This window comes from Zosterops lateralis (assembly GCF_965231275.1).
Source record: "Zosterops lateralis genome assembly, chromosome: 1".
NCBI lineage: Eukaryota > Metazoa > Chordata > Aves > Passeriformes > Zosteropidae > Zosterops > Zosterops lateralis.
Genome location: NC_139762.1, coordinates 50,684,302 through 50,699,772, shown reverse-complemented (window position 1 = coordinate 50,699,772; position 15,471 = coordinate 50,684,302). Strand labels below are relative to the sequence as shown.

The window sequence follows — 15,471 nt, the reverse complement described above, 5'->3', positions numbered from 1 at the left end:
GAGGGACTCAAATGGCAGATTTTTAGATAAGGATGGGAAAATAGAAGCAAATATAGGGAGCAAAGGCAAGGAAAGGAAAGGCAAGGACACGGTGAAAACAGGCCCTGAGAAAAGCTGTGAGGGGACCAAGCTCCTCCTGGCTGAATGGAGGCTGAAGAAGGGAAGATGGGAGGAGTGAGTGGACACCCTCACTTTCCCTTGTGGCTTGTTTCCTTTTGTGCTGGAACCGTGCATGTCATTTGTAAACAAGACTGCATGAGGGAACTCGAGCGCTCGTCCTTCGTTTCTGCTTTATTGCTTGAGTCAATAGAAGCACTGCTGTGTTTACTATCTATTTGTGTTAGCCAATCTAAATTTCAAATCACTCTCACCTTTGTACTGAGAAGGGTTGATTTTATAAAACTCCACTGCAGTTTCATTAGTTTCATACATTGGAGCCCAAATATAGCCTCATTTCCTTCGTGTTTCTTTTTGCTTGGTTTATTTGTTTTAAAATCTAAAATTTAACACATTTCTAATAAAAACATGCTACTCAACAATTCTGCAGGAGAACTAGCAATGCTGTGATGCAGCAATAGCTTTAAGGCTACCAATATAGAAAGAGCCACGTCAAGATAAATGATTAAACACTGTCATGTTTATGTACATTGTATTTAGCCAAAAAGTAGTAAGCTAGAGTGTAATACAAAGAGTGAACCACATTATAAATTGAAACTTAATTAACATCAAGATTATCTGGAATCTATGAGCTTAGCTCTTGTCAAAGCACAATCATTTTTAATTATAAGAAAATATTATACTCAATATTTCAATCATGCAGAGGTAAAGTAGGTTCATAGCTCACAGGAATATGCTGATGCAATAAGCTGTATATTGCATCAGAATTTCAATGCAAAGCATTTAGTCTGTACTCATATGACATGCAGCCCAAAACCCTGGTCCTGCAGATCAGCTGAGCTCCAGCAAATAATCAAAGTAAATATGAGACATATTTCTAAGTCTGTATTATTTCATATAAATGGAGTTTTATCTACAGACTGCAAATGTAATTAAAAAAACCCCAACCAAACAAAACACATTATGAGCATCATAGTAAGCAGTAAAACATTCCTTACAGTACTAGCAGCACGCACATACAGACATAACTTGGGAAAATTGTAGGGCTACAGCAAAGTAAACCTCTACCATGTTGACTCTACTGCTCCAATTATTTTCAAATCACCAGCTCTATTTAAAGGCTTCAACTTGTGGATTAGCAAAGATTGCACGTACAGTCTGCATTCTTGTGTTTTATAGCATTATAATAATTATGATGATGATGATGATGATTAAAAGTCACCCCCGTTGTTCACTTACCGCAAGTAGCTGTTGTTACTGGTGGGATACTGGTGGTGGTGATAATGTTCAGGCTGGCTGTGCCAGAAAAGCATTTTGGGATGAGGTGAAGCATTGTGCTCAGCTAAGAGATGGTCGCTGCAGTGATGGGAGATAGGAAAGAGAAAACAAATATACAAATTCAGATTACAGTTGCAGTTGGGTTGCTCTCAGGCTTTTATGTTCAACTGCTGCCAGCAAGTTGTCCCTTTCTCCAGAAGAGGCAGGGATGTCTTTGCCTGCTCCCCACATGCTCTCCTGCTCCCCAGGCTCCCCGTGCTGCTGCTGCCCAGTTGCAGGGCTTTTTTACTACCAATGAGACATGAGTGCAGCTCAGACCTCACCAGGATCCCTGTTTCTCTCCTCCTCTCCCCCCACATTGTCCTAGAGTGTCACTGAGCAAACACTGTTAGAGCCACAGAAAGGGCTGTTTCACTGCACTTGAACACTGTAACCTGCATAGACACAACTGACTGACTGCAGAGAAAAAAGAAAAAAGGTGGAATGCACAAAGACCTCTCTAAGGGAGCATCCTTTTTGCCTGCACGTTTCATTCTGGTGGCAAGCAGACAACAACCTTATAGTTACCGTCTTGCCCATGAACAAAAATTTTAAAAAACTCCAACCCAACAATGAAAACACTGTCAAATTGCAGGAAAAAATATTTACTCCAACACCAACCCAATACCACTCCTCACACCCACACTTTAAGGAAAAATCATATTCAGATGCAAACCAGCTGCTTGGTGCACTCAGCGCCATTTGTTTGCTGGAATTTGCAGCCAGGATTGCAGTATCAATTTTAAAACACACGAAATAGTACAGGTTGATCCTGCAAAGACCTTGACACTCAGAAATAATAAGGGGCACACATCCAAAATCCTCATTTGAAAATAGTTACCTGCAGAGGGCACCCATTCTGCTTGAAATAGGAAGGACTACTGACATATAGTAGTAGTTCATTGTGGCTGTGTTATTTTTGGTTTTTAAATACCAGCTCATTCTATAAAAAGATACTTCTAAAAGGTATTACAATATTGTGGCAATACACAAGCTATGCAAATCAGAACATCAGAGAGCAAGATTCTGGGAAACAAAAAGGAATTATTTCATATTAGAGTGATAATAGTATGTAGCAGCCAAAAAAAGCTTCAAATAAACATAATTGGTTGGGGATTTTTTTATTAGCATCTCAGACAATTCTCCCTTAATTTACTCTATTTACTTAACATCAAACAATGCAAACAAAAAGCAAAGACCAGAATCACAGAATGGTGTGGGTTGGAAGGGATCTCAGAGATCACGTAGTTCCAACCCCCCTGCCATGGACAGGACAACCTTCCACTGGACCAGGTTGTTCAAAGTCCTGTACAACCTGACCTTGAACACCTCCAGTAATGGGGCAGCCACAATTTGTCTGAGCAACCTTTTCCAGCATCTCACTACTCTCACAGCAAGGAATTTCATTCTAATATCTAATCTAAATCTACTCTCAGTTTGAATCCATTCCCCCTTGTCCTCCAATGTCTTTGTCTCTTTTGTGGGCTCCCTTCAGATACTGGAAGGCTGCACTAAGGTAACCCTTAAGCCATCTCTCTTCCAGACTGAACAAACACAATTCTCTCAGCCTTTCCTCACAGGAGAGGTGCTCCATCCCTCTAATCATCTTGGTGGCCTCCTCTGGACTCACTTTGCCAGGTCCATGTCCTTCCTGTGCTGGGACCCCAGAGCTGGATGCAGCTCTCCAGGTGGGGTCTCACCAGAATGGACTAAAGAGGCAGAATCATCTCCCCAACATATAATAGTACAGAATAATAGTAGAGGAACTGTAAATATGGGGCGAGAAACAAACACCCCGATGTGACACTGCCCAAGAAAGCAGATAAAATTTGTGACTGCTGCCTTAGTGGTTCTGAGAGATTGTCCTCCTCCAAGCGGCACATGAGTACCTTGAGGAGGGTTGTTATGACACAGATCTGCTTGTGTACACAAACTGATCTTTGGTCCAGCAAGGATAAGAGCTGGATGAATCTTTTCAAGGTTAGTTGTTCCTCTTAAATGTCTCTGTAACCACAGACTTAACAAGCATCCTCACAGATGTAAAGGGCCACACATGTCCCAGTGATTACTGTTGTATTTTTTAATAATTATTTGACTTCAGTGACTGTAGAAAAAGAATATATATCCTGGTATCCAGTTTGTTCCATAAACTGGTAAGTTGTAAAATAAAGCTACTCTGTCTTCAGCCCTAGATTTTGGCAAAGGACTTAAATGCATATTTGGAAGCTCCATTCCCATTTGCTCTGATTATTCTAAAGAAGAGAGCTACACGTCCCACAAAACACTTTCACAACCTTCCCCTAGGGTTTACAAGAGCTTCCCATATAGAGGACAAGCATGTTTTGTTCTGTGACTTGTATTTCTGTCAAATGGAAAGGGTAACACCACAGATTCCCCTCCACTCGAAGAGCTCTACCACAAAATGGCTCTCACTTCTCTGTGCATGTCCCACAGAGCTCATGTGGCTTTAAATTGTGCAACACCTTTTTCCCTCCCCAAAACAGCCTGTTGCTTTTGACAGATGCCGATTTATCAGAATGCAAATGAGAAAAAACACTGCAGTTTTGCTTAGTCTTTTTTTTGTGAAGTCCAAGAGACAACTTGGGAGCAAAAGCACCTGTTTTTTATCTTCAGCATTAATTTTGATATTTTAAAATAACACAAACACCATATCAGGGTTGTAGATTTGTTCTTAATATCACAACAGACAATTTGCTGTCACTAAAAATAACCACCCCAAAGGGGACCCCACACAGGCAGCTGCAGATTCAGCTACTGGTCTGGGTTCAGCCCATGTATTCTGAATGCAGATAGTGAGCAAAAGCTTTAGTTCTGTGATTTCAGTTCGCTGTCATTGGCTTGCTCAGCTGTTACCAGAGCTTTAACTCTCCTGACCACAATAGAAGGCTGTAATAAAACACAGGAGCATCACAGCAGGTGTACCCATTCAGTGCCTTACCTTAATTTGATTCTTCAGATACTACCCTTGTGTGGACAAGTGTGTCACTGACAATATCCAAAAAATTACTGCCTGGAGGAGACGGGGTGTTTCCCCCTCGAGGGAGGGGGAATAATGGCAGCTTTTCTGATCTAAGCACCTGCTTCTTACAAAAGGTAGAAGTCCAAGGCCTGTGTGACAGGTGTCCCTCATGGTACACAAACTATTTCTTCCTTGACAGAGTGTGACCACACGAGCTGCTTCTAGAAACCATCCCATCCCACCCGTGACCACTGTCCCTGATGGTATGACAGAAGCAAAGCACAACCAGGTCTTGCGGATTTCTATGCAAAAGCACTGTGAAAGAGGGAATTTTGCCCTTTTTTCCTCTCCAAGGGTTGACAAGATGACTACCCATCATAGATGATTTGAGTTCCTTGTATGGAATATAGTAGCCAGAACATGTAGAAAAAAAAGTTATTATTCAAGCTAATTATTATTCAAAATAATTCAGTATTTCTTTTCCTTGTCCTATTCAGAGTCTTGTGTTTTGAGTGATCTCTGTTGCAAACAGTATATGGGTACAGCTTCAAGTACACTGAAACTTAGTGTTTTAAATCAGGATAAACTTCCCAAGTTATGTCTAAGTCTGGTATTTTGCCTTGTGCAGCACTCTATATTCCCCACACCCACGCCTGCTGCCCTTGACTAACCTCTAGACATAAAGGCATGTGGTTACACAGTCCTTCAAGTTTGGGGACAAATAAGGGGAGTTTTTTACCTTGTACTGTTTATTGTTAAGAGGCTATTTTATTTTTTTCTTGCTTTATGGTCTGCCCAGTAAGTACACAGATCTCAGCAAAGGAGCACTGTATACACAAACAACAAGACATTATTTAGTTAAAACATCTCTTGCTCTAAGGCTTGTGTATGGCATGCAAAGTCCAACCTGAAATTTAAGGTGGGGAGGCTCATGTTTTGCTAATGGGTGGATATGCACTGAAGTTAAGTACTTTAGCATATAACTTTATTGGATTTTTTTCCCATGAGCTGCATTCAAAATGATGATGTCTCCTAAGGCATCACTCAACTTGCTAATCTTTTTTATAGTGATCAGACTCCTCATATAATTTTTCTGATTGCTCTTCTGAGAACTACAACAAATGACCTTAACCACTGGCATTATAACTGATTATATATGACCAAATGTCATCTCTGCTCTTTGCTTTCAACAAGTAAAATTGTTCTACAGACAACGTATGAAAAACTTCATCAGGTACAATATAAGACACTGTGAATTCAGTACCTATTCTGAAAATTTTGTTTAATGGACGTTTTTGCTGTCCAGTGATGATTTTTGTTGTGCTTAATATACTAGTTTTCAGTTCAAAGTCAAAAAGTTTTATATTTATGCAGAAGAAGAATCCCTACATACTTCATTCCCAAACCAGAGTTTAAAAAAGTATTTTGATGCATCCTGTTTGGTTTTGGACTCTTTTTGGTTGTACAGCAGTTGCTGCTTAATGCAGGGTGACTTTGGGTAACAGTGAGTTAGTTACCCATGTCTAGATGATACTCCTGGCTGGGATGGGCTATGAATCCATCATACATCTCTATGAAAGGTGCTGACACACATTTCTAGCCCCTCTGTTTCTCCTAAACACCTTGTTAGTGTATAGGAGAGAGTAATGTGTTCACTCCTACTGCACTGAACTTAAACAATGCTGGGTAACAGCCACAAGCAGAAGAGCTGCATGTGATCCATTGGTGCACTGCCCTGCACCTCTCCACACACCTCAAGGGCTGACCCAGTCCTTTTGCTGTGTCTGGTCATCTGAAGGTGGCAGAAGTACAGGGTCACTGCTGACAGCCTGAGAACAGACATGCACCATCTCTGTGGACTGCAGCACAGGATGAGCAACTATGCCCCCCATGGTTCTCCATGTCCACCATTCACCTTTAATCTGGATTCTTGGATGATTTTAGGTGTTAGAATTTGGGCCTGTTGAATACTGAAGCACTGTAAGGACTGCTGCATTTACCACCCTTCTATGATACAGAATTCTTGAGAAGCAGGCCTGCCAACAAAAATAAAGGGGAAAATGGGAAAACCCACAATGAACATTTTTAATAGACCTCCCAAGTTCCAGTAGAAGTCTTAGTACACTACCAGCATAGAGACAAGGCAACACATCACAGGGTATCTGAGCAGAACTCTGCTTGATGCATAACACTAAGTGCTAAATGCTTCAAATGCTTCAAGAGCTGCTCCTGATAATTTTGATCAAATACATCAGATATGTAGCAGACTCTGTGCTTGGACTTGCTTCAGTGTCTCCTTGATTTGAGTGAGGCACTCAGAGAAGTAGCTTCATATGTAAAGGAGAAATATGGATTGCTTCCAGTGCTCAAGTGTCAGGTTACCAACCACATGGATTTGGCTGCTTCTGAAGAACGCAGCATGATGTGCTCATTTCCTCATGGAGTCTTGTACCCTTTGCAAGGTCTTGTCTCCAATGCCAGGTATTCCTGGTCTTCAGTTTATTCCTCCAGTCATATTCCTTACACTACCTACTTCTCAATCTCAGGATGCAGTAAGGTGCTGAGGTATGAACTGAGGAATAAAGGTCTTACTGACATCACATCTTACAAGATGGAGCATGGCAAGTATTACTTTTGCTTTCTTCTGTTTCATCTGCTGCCTTTTAGGAAGACCATGAAACAAAGAAACCTATGACATGGAGATAATTTCTAGGCACTGAGATTGACAGCATCACTGATCAGAGAGTATTTTGATTTTACCCATTGTATCAGAAACTAAAGTTAGCAGGTTTTTGTGATGGTAGCAAGGGTGGAGTCCATTTTATCTTTACACAGCTTGTAAGTCTTGTAAAGGTGACAAGTTCAAGTAGTTGTTATTCTGCTATTCTGTGCTTGGCAGCCCAAGAACCAGTATTTGGACTCCCAGACTGCTGTGGCAATGTAGGCTGCCTGACACAGAAAATAGAGCTTGGTTATTTCTCAGTCCAAATGGACTGACTCCCTTTTACCTGAGGCTCTGAGGCAGCTTTGGTACTCTGCCAGGTCTAATATTTTCTAGCATTGGGCTGGCTTGGCTTTGTACATAAAGTCCTCCAGCATCAGTATTTTCCTCTCAATTCCCAAAGCAGAAAGCAAGACATTGTGTATTCCAAGAAAATTCCCCTCCTAAAAACATTACAAATCACATAGGTGCTTTAAGATTTTAAATAACATTAGCTGCAACATACAAGGGGCTATATTAAATATATACACCATTTCTTTCTCCTCTTATTTTCTAGCAACCTTGCATTTTCCACCTCCTAACAGTGCAAACATCATCTTACATGGCTCAAGAAGTGGCTAATTAATAGATTTCCAAGAAAAGGCAGCCTCTGACAGTACCAGCTCTTCAAGTAAGGTTTAAAAATGTTTAAGCCGGCACTTTCTGAACAATCAGGTAATATCCAATTTAGATTTCTGCTCTAGGGCAGGTACAGGCTATATAAATGTTGATGCATGAAAATTCCTTAGGGAAAGCAGGTAATATTGTCTTGAAAAAGCATTTCAATTGATTAGTTGGCCAGCATGGCCGTAGCTGTCCTCTCAAAGATCAAAAACCACACCAAACGGCTCAGAAATTCTTTAGGTAAGATACAACCATCTGTAAAGACATTTACTACAGTGTAAAAATGTTATATCTGTATCAGTTTAAGTTGTGCTGAAAGGACACAAAGTAACAGGACACAAATAACTGTTTTGCCAGATTAGAGGCTTTTTGTAGTTGTACTCCGTTAAGTACATTTCAAATGTATAATTTTAAACTGGCATATAAATTAATTAAATGTTTTACAACATGGTGATCTGCAATTCTTAATGGAACACAGATCCATTCACCTACAGGCTTGCATTTGAGCTGTTTATCCAAGCTGAAATCACCAGTTTCCTCAGCTTTCCTGGTATTTTGGCATGAGCTATATGTGCTCAGGCTAAACACACTGTGCTAAGAAACAGGTGGGTTTTCTTGTATTTCCTCCCCCCACCACTGCCCTCTGTACAGGCAGACCCTCTCAGCCCAGGACAGATACTCGTTCATCCTCTGGCACAGGTTTGTGAGCCCTTGGTGTTGCTGGAGGACCAGACAGATTATTCCAAACAAATCAGATTGGGAAGCTCCCACAAAGGTACTCTGTTGGCTCTGCCAAAGGCAGAGATGAATAGATGGTGAGGGAATACCTAAATGAGTCCAGCTGACTTTTGACAATATCTATCTATGCATAACTTGAATCTACATACTTGTTTTTAACTGTTACAGGTGTTCTTTGGACAGCCAGGCATTGCTTTTTAATTTATCCTGACACAAGCAAGGTTAACAGAACCATTTCCAGTACTGGTTGTAATATGAGTTTACAGAAGTCCAAAAATGAGCATCATGATTTAGGAAAGAAAGGAGGCTGAAGAAGAAAACTTGTAAAACCATGATGCCCAAGATCAAGTTAATTTACCTTTTTACTTTCTATCTGATATCAATATAAGTGGATATCAAACATTTACGTGCATGTTCCTTTTTCCACTGAAGAAATATTTTCCATGTTTCACTATCCATATTTTTTTCCAATCTTGCTCCCTCAAAGTATTTCCACTAGGATCACTTATATCTATCTAAAATACATCAGAAGTTACAGAACTTTTATATTCAATAGAAATCATACAGTATTCAAAACTGCTTGCAAACTTCTTAGTAAATACACTTCTTATCCTAAAATCCCATCAGCAAATGAAGAAACTTCTTTTACTGGGATAATCCAAGCTGCACAGCTTGGAAACTCTGAAGTCTGATTTTTTTTGCCAGAACAGCAAAATTATGTCTTCAAACTTCCCACATTTCTGAAAATCTTCTGTGTTTTAACAAAAACCAAGAAAACATATATATATTATGAAGCAAATCTTTAAAGTACTTACTTTTAATGAGTTGGAAAACTCATGTGGGGGAGAATTTTAAGATGTTTTCTTAAGTGAGCTCAATATGAATATTGACTTTTAGCTTACCTGGAATTAGACTGCAATTGCAAAATTCATCAGTTTACTGTTATGACTGGGAGAAAACAAGAGACTTTGTTCTCCAGATAATCCTCCAGTTCTGAAAAGCTTATGCATCCCCATCATATTCATGTTTATTGTGTTCTCTGTGTTTGCAAAGTCCCAACCCAACACAGTGCAAGTTACCACAGCCAGTGGAACCATTCTCACTCGCCGCCCATAGGGAGGAACTGTAGTGTAATTCAACAGATTTATTTCTCAAAATTATTTTCTCTTTTATGATTGTTTTCAAAGGGACAATGTCACGTTCAGCATTTAAATTCCTTTGCTGAAAATTCAAACTGAGCAGTTTAGGCCTGCATTTCAAGAGACTTTTTTCATGGCTGTGTTTGTGACTTAATGTTTAAACAGGCATAGAAACCATTAAGAACATGCAAGTGTTGCAGGATCCAGATGTTTGTTCTTTTTGCTCTGTGACTCAGACCGCAAATAATAAACACAACTCAATCTGTTCCAACCTTTATCTTCAAAAACAAATAAGCAATCCAACTCAGGAAAATTTACATGATCAGCTCTCCTTTCAATTTACATTTATTATCCCAACTTCCTTGCTAAGACTTCATCTGAACATAATGTGCTACTCAAAATTCTTTAAAGCAAATGACATCCAAGTCTGAGACATCCACAATATCCATTTCCCATCCCGATGCTGCATGTTGCTTTTCTTCTTCTTCTTTTTCAAAGCCCAAACCCAATCTTTAAGAATTACATTTCAGTATTCAAATGACTGCAATGACCTATCTTCACAAGATACTAGAAGGAACACATAGAAACCCTGTCTGAAAGAACAGCAACTTGTAATTGTCCTACTTTTTCCCAGATCTTTATGCTAATCCATTAGAGAAACCACCTCCAGCAGGAACATAAGGCATGACTAATCACTGTTTGAATTTAACTGAGCTAATATCTACTTATAATAATAGGAAATGAAGGCAAAAAGCAATGCAATGAATCTGATAAACTGGCTGCTGTGGAAATAGTTTTCTTTCCAAATTCTTACATTCTGTTGGCTTCATGTAATATAAATAGATTCTATCTGTTTACAAAGGTAGCAACCCCATCTCTGCTGGAAACAGAACTAGTCATATCATAAGTAAAATATTCATTTAAATATATTGACATCTTTAATACATGGGATATCTTCACTTAAAACATTTAAAGATGGCTTAAAAGCAGAACTGATGAACAAACTTTGGGTAAATATCTTCCTCCCCCCTACCTGGAGCAAACTTTTTCAGTCATATAGGGGATAAAAAACATATCTTCTGTTTACACGTAAAAAAACTAGGTTTCTTCCAGAATATATACTGTATGTTTCAATAACTTATATTTTCAGTATGAAACACCATCTTCAAAAAGATGACAAGTAACAGTCATCTTGCAATGATTCTCTGAAAAGAAATATTTCCTATACAAAATGCAGGAATAACATACAGGTCTATTAAGCTTAGAATCCGTGCAATTTTTCGAAGTGACCTTTTGTATAATTAAAATCTAAAAACTGCAAGACTCTAGACTGAAAAATATTTTTAAATACTAAAAAAATAAAATGTAAATGATGTATAATGTACAAATAAATGAAATAATGAACAAAAAAATCTGCCTAGAAGAAGGAAACTGTGTTCATAAAGATTCTATTCAATTTTTTAAAAATTTGTCTAATATACCTATATTCACAGCATGTTCTCAAATGCCAAGTCAGATTTAGTAACAAGACTATATAAAGAAACATCATTTGGACACACCAAACATGAAGATCAAATTTTTTTTTTAACCAATGCTGTATGAATCACATTTATAATTTTACTTATAGCATGTGATCAAATAAAACAGAAGAACCAGAATGTATACATTGCTAATCTTTTAAGTAATGTTATGTACATTTTATTGCCAGTATATGCACAATGGTAAGCATAGAACTATAAATACACAATGTAATTAAACAGTAGAAAACAACAAGGATGTTACACGTAACAAAGGAAAGAAGGAGGAGATACTATTTTCTTGATGTAGCTGCTAAAAAGGGCTAGCAACGAGTTATGACAGTCTTGGGTTTAAGTCTTTACATATATTTCTACAACTTTTCCTCCAAATAAATCTCTGCAATGGCATTGCTTCTTTAATAACCACATCCTTCTATCGCATTCACTTCAAACTAAAGTACAAACAACCTTTCATGTTAACTACAAGCATCTGACTTAAATTTTTATTCAGTTTTGTTTTGCAGGGTTCCTAGCAGGTAAAGTGTGTACTTTCTTATGATATTTGGCTGCAATGTTGAAGAATAGAGTTTTGAATACACATTAAGTGATAATTTGGAAAAAAAAAATAAAGATTTTTCTGTAGATAGTTCTTCTACTGGGTGCTATATGCAGCAGCTCAGTCAAAAATTAGTCACCCTGAAGAGGTAGACAGAATTTCAGCCTAGCATAGATCATCATCCTTGGCACCACTATTTTCTCTCTTATCAGGATACACTTCCTACAACTAGAGAACATCACAGTCAAAGGGAAAAAAAGAAAAGTCAGGAAAAAAAAGTTCCACTATTCCTGGGAAGGGCACTGTTTCATCCCATTCCTCACTTAATTAGCTTGCTGCTTATATAACAAAAAAAAAAAGAAAAAAAAAAAAAGAAAAAAATTTAAAAAGGGAAAAAAAAGGAAAAGACAACATTTAGGGACACATTTACTTATCTTTGTTCTCTTTCCATTATCAACTTCATAAATACAAAGAACCATTATTCACAATATACTAACTCTTTTTCAAAAATGGAAAAACAAACCCTTGAAACATTTCCACACCTTAATCCAGATGGGTCTTGAGGATGCTATTCAAGAAAACCATGCAAATAATTTGGTGCAGCTTTTCCTACTCATCCAAAATATATTTTTTTTTCTTTAAATTAAAAGGTGGCAAGATCCATAGCATTTGTGACTATTCCCCCCTCCCCCCATTTAAATTCAATGCAGAAAATCTTGGTGCTTTTCAGAAGGTAAGGGATAAATAGTTTTCTGCACTGTTGTCATAAGATCCCATGTGAGTTACAATACAAGACTACTTGTTCCAGCAATTAGGTTGAGAGGAAACATTCTAGTGATAAAGATAAATACATACTGAGCATGCTTGGGCAGAGCACTCCATTCTGAAGCATCCTGCTTGAAGAACGAAAGGTGACAAGGATGGTTCACGTCCATCAAGTGACCATGAACTCTGCTGCTCACCAGCAAGCTGCCACACCATCGCCAGGTCGGCAGTGCTGCCCCGGCAGGGCTGTCTCCCACATTAAGAGGTACTGGTTGCACCAGTCCTCTGCTGCGCACACTAAATTCTTATTTATGCAACAAACATACAACCAATGAACAATATCACTGTGACAGAACTGGATCAATCCAGCTTTCTTTTTATAGGCATATTTCTCAATCTCCAGAATATCCCAAACAAGCTGTAAATAAGATGATGAACCACCAACACAGTGAACGAGTCTCACTGCAGTTCAGACTAGTTCAGCCTTGTTTCACATCACTTCTTGTTTCTAGCGAAGGACATGATACTCAAACAAAACAGTAATAAAAAAGTAATGTTATCTGCAGCTGAAGAAAAGCAACAGAATTTATATTTTAACTTCTGAAGCTTAAAGCATACCTTTTTAATTAGCATTAAAAAATCTTTTTTTTTAATACAGTAACACTGGCAAAAGTTAATGGGAAGACACATAGGATTATGAACAGGGTAACTGATGGATAAGATTATTTTGAAATTTTATTCTGCTTTGATCAACTGATGTTAATACTGTTTTTCCTTAGATTTGGAATAATTCTATTGCATCAGTCTCATGCAGGCTGAGGACAGCCGTTGGTTAAAGAAAAAAAACCAAAACCCCAAACAAATTAAAAAAAATAAACCAAAACAAAACAAAAGAAAGGGGAAAAAAAAAACCGAAACAAGAAAAAAGTTCCAGAAGTTGCATGTAAGTATTTTCCTTTCACTGAAGAGGGCCTTGCCCTTGCTTTAGGAGACCTGGTTAACTCTTGTCAGCTTCATTAGCTTTGTCCAGACATATCTGCTGCTGTATCCCCTGCTCCAGAGCCTGTTTGTGCACGTTTGATGTAAAGGTTCAATAATTTCATCTGCAAATTTAAGCCAGAAATTAACTCTGTTTAGTATTTGCAAACTGTACAGACTGACTACAGGAATGGTACAACAAAACAGACATGAATTCTTTTTCTTTTCCCTAAAAGCAAGATTGTACTTTACTCAAGTTATTCAAAAGGAGCATAGATGCCAATGAAAACATCAGACACAAGTAAAATTTGTCACAAGGAAACTGCTCAAGCTTCTCTAGGATGTAAAGGAGAATATGATATAAGGTAGCTAGATTAAGATAGATGGAATATTTTCCTCCACTTATAACGCTTTTCTACATACAGTAGTGCTTTGTGTTTCTTTTTTTTTTTTTTTTTTAAGTTAATGGTGAGGTTTTAGCCTCTAGTCAGAATTGCTGATGCTGGCATTTACTAAAGCTTTCAATATTGTCTAGAGTCACTTTAAATACAATCACTGACAGAGACTATTTTAAGGGTAGACCTGACAGACACACAAAATTAATTGTCCTGTTTTACTCCCAAGGACATAGAGATTCACAATTAACATATAGCTGTTTACATGCAAGAAACTGCATGAAAAAGCTATCAATAAAATCATAAACATCTTGAAACTAAAAGGACCACAGACTGGTTCTTATTATTTCAAATTAGAGGTACTGAATAGACTGGTAAAGGCAAAGCAGTAAGGAGGAAGAATGAATGAAAACTGCTGAATGTAAGATGGACATATTATGCTCCTTGTTTTTCAATCAGAGCTTGCATGAAAACAAAGACAAGAAACACTGATAGGAAAAGCCTGCTGAATACAGCCATTATCATTACTAGCAGCCTACAAGGAACTAAATGCATTAAAAAGCAGTAAGAAACACGGTTCAGTAATTATCTTAATGCTGAAGTTTGTACACTTGCATAAACATCTGTGGACTCTCAGTTTTGAATATTTTATGGTGAAATCAAATGAATACAACTGATATTCTCTTTCAAGTGTACACTTCATTGAAACTTGCTGGCAATGGTAACCGAAATGCAAATGCATGGATGCAATTATGAGCCAAGATTTCTTTAAATGGTATCTTCTACTTACTTTACTGCCAGTGAGTTGACTGAGATGCGGTTTTAGCTCATCACCAATTACTGCATGAATGGCTACAAGGCAGAAAACACATGCCTTACGAACGCTGCTCTCTGAATTATCATAACCCTAGAAAACAATAAAATTAATATCTTATCAGTTAATGATTAAAAGCCCCAGGAAGCTATTTACTTATTTACTGTAATAAATACATTGAAGTCTACGGTAAATTAATGCCAGTGTAACTCAGTGAAGCATTCCAACAAAAAACCAAACACGCAAATACAGAGCATGCAGTTAAAAAGCAGGCTGCATATTAATCACCATCAATAATCACTTTCCAGGCCAAATTTAAAACCCACACAATCCTGTTCGTAAGTTACACTGAAAACAGAGCTGCTGCCATGCAATAGGTGAGCACTTAAGAGAACTTTTCTAGATTATACAGGTGTTTACTTAAAGCAAAAGACCACTCACAATTTAGAGCTTTCTGACTCTGAATGAAGAACCTCTTAACAGCTAAAGACTCTTTCGTTAACCCCTATCTCATTCCTCAATGATTTTCGTTTCTTTTGCCATTTTTTTATCACCCCATGCATGGCTGTCTCACTCAGACTCAGGGCCCTTCTCTGCCTCTACTTTCCTGCAGATGTATGAGCTGGATCACACTCAATAAAGACAGAGATCTGCAGAACACAGCTGCCAACTCCAAAAAGTCTTGATCCATGAAGGAAATTAATGTATAATAAAATTATAATAAATAATAAAATAACAATAAATAAAAATAAATAATAAATAATGTATAA

At 37.9% G+C, this 15,471-nt stretch overlaps 2 protein-coding genes across 14 annotated transcripts in view; both read right to left on the bottom strand.

Annotated features, from left to right (window-relative positions):
- The window catches only part of UBP1 (upstream binding protein 1), a 52,343-nt gene extending 38,836 nt beyond the window's left edge, over positions 1 to 13,507 (bottom strand). For 3 of the 4 annotated variants that reach the window (XM_083862186.1, XM_083862187.1, XM_083862189.1), the window contains exons 1-2: positions 12,605 to 13,507; positions 1,357 to 1,473 (exon numbers count right to left, since the gene is read on the bottom strand). In XM_083862186.1, coding sequence (XP_083718312.1) covers positions 1,357 to 1,473; positions 12,605 to 12,684 — 197 coding nt within the window. In that variant the 5' untranslated portion in view covers positions 12,685 to 13,507. Of the gene's footprint in view, positions 1 to 1,356; positions 1,474 to 9,439; positions 9,571 to 12,604 lie in introns of those variants that run through there. The other variant, XM_083862190.1, reaches the window with a different exon arrangement.
- Positions 10,592 to 15,471, bottom strand: part of CLASP2 (cytoplasmic linker associated protein 2) — a 143,584-nt gene continuing 138,704 nt past the window's right edge. For all 10 annotated transcript variants that reach the window (XM_083862094.1, XM_083862093.1, XM_083862095.1 and 7 more), the window contains 2 exons: positions 14,678 to 14,794; positions 10,592 to 13,617 (listed from right to left, as the gene is read on the bottom strand). In XM_083862094.1, the coding sequence (XP_083718220.1) occupies positions 13,531 to 13,617; positions 14,678 to 14,794 (204 nt within the window). In that variant the 3' untranslated portion in view covers positions 10,592 to 13,530. The remainder of the gene's footprint in view (positions 13,618 to 14,677; positions 14,795 to 15,471) is intronic.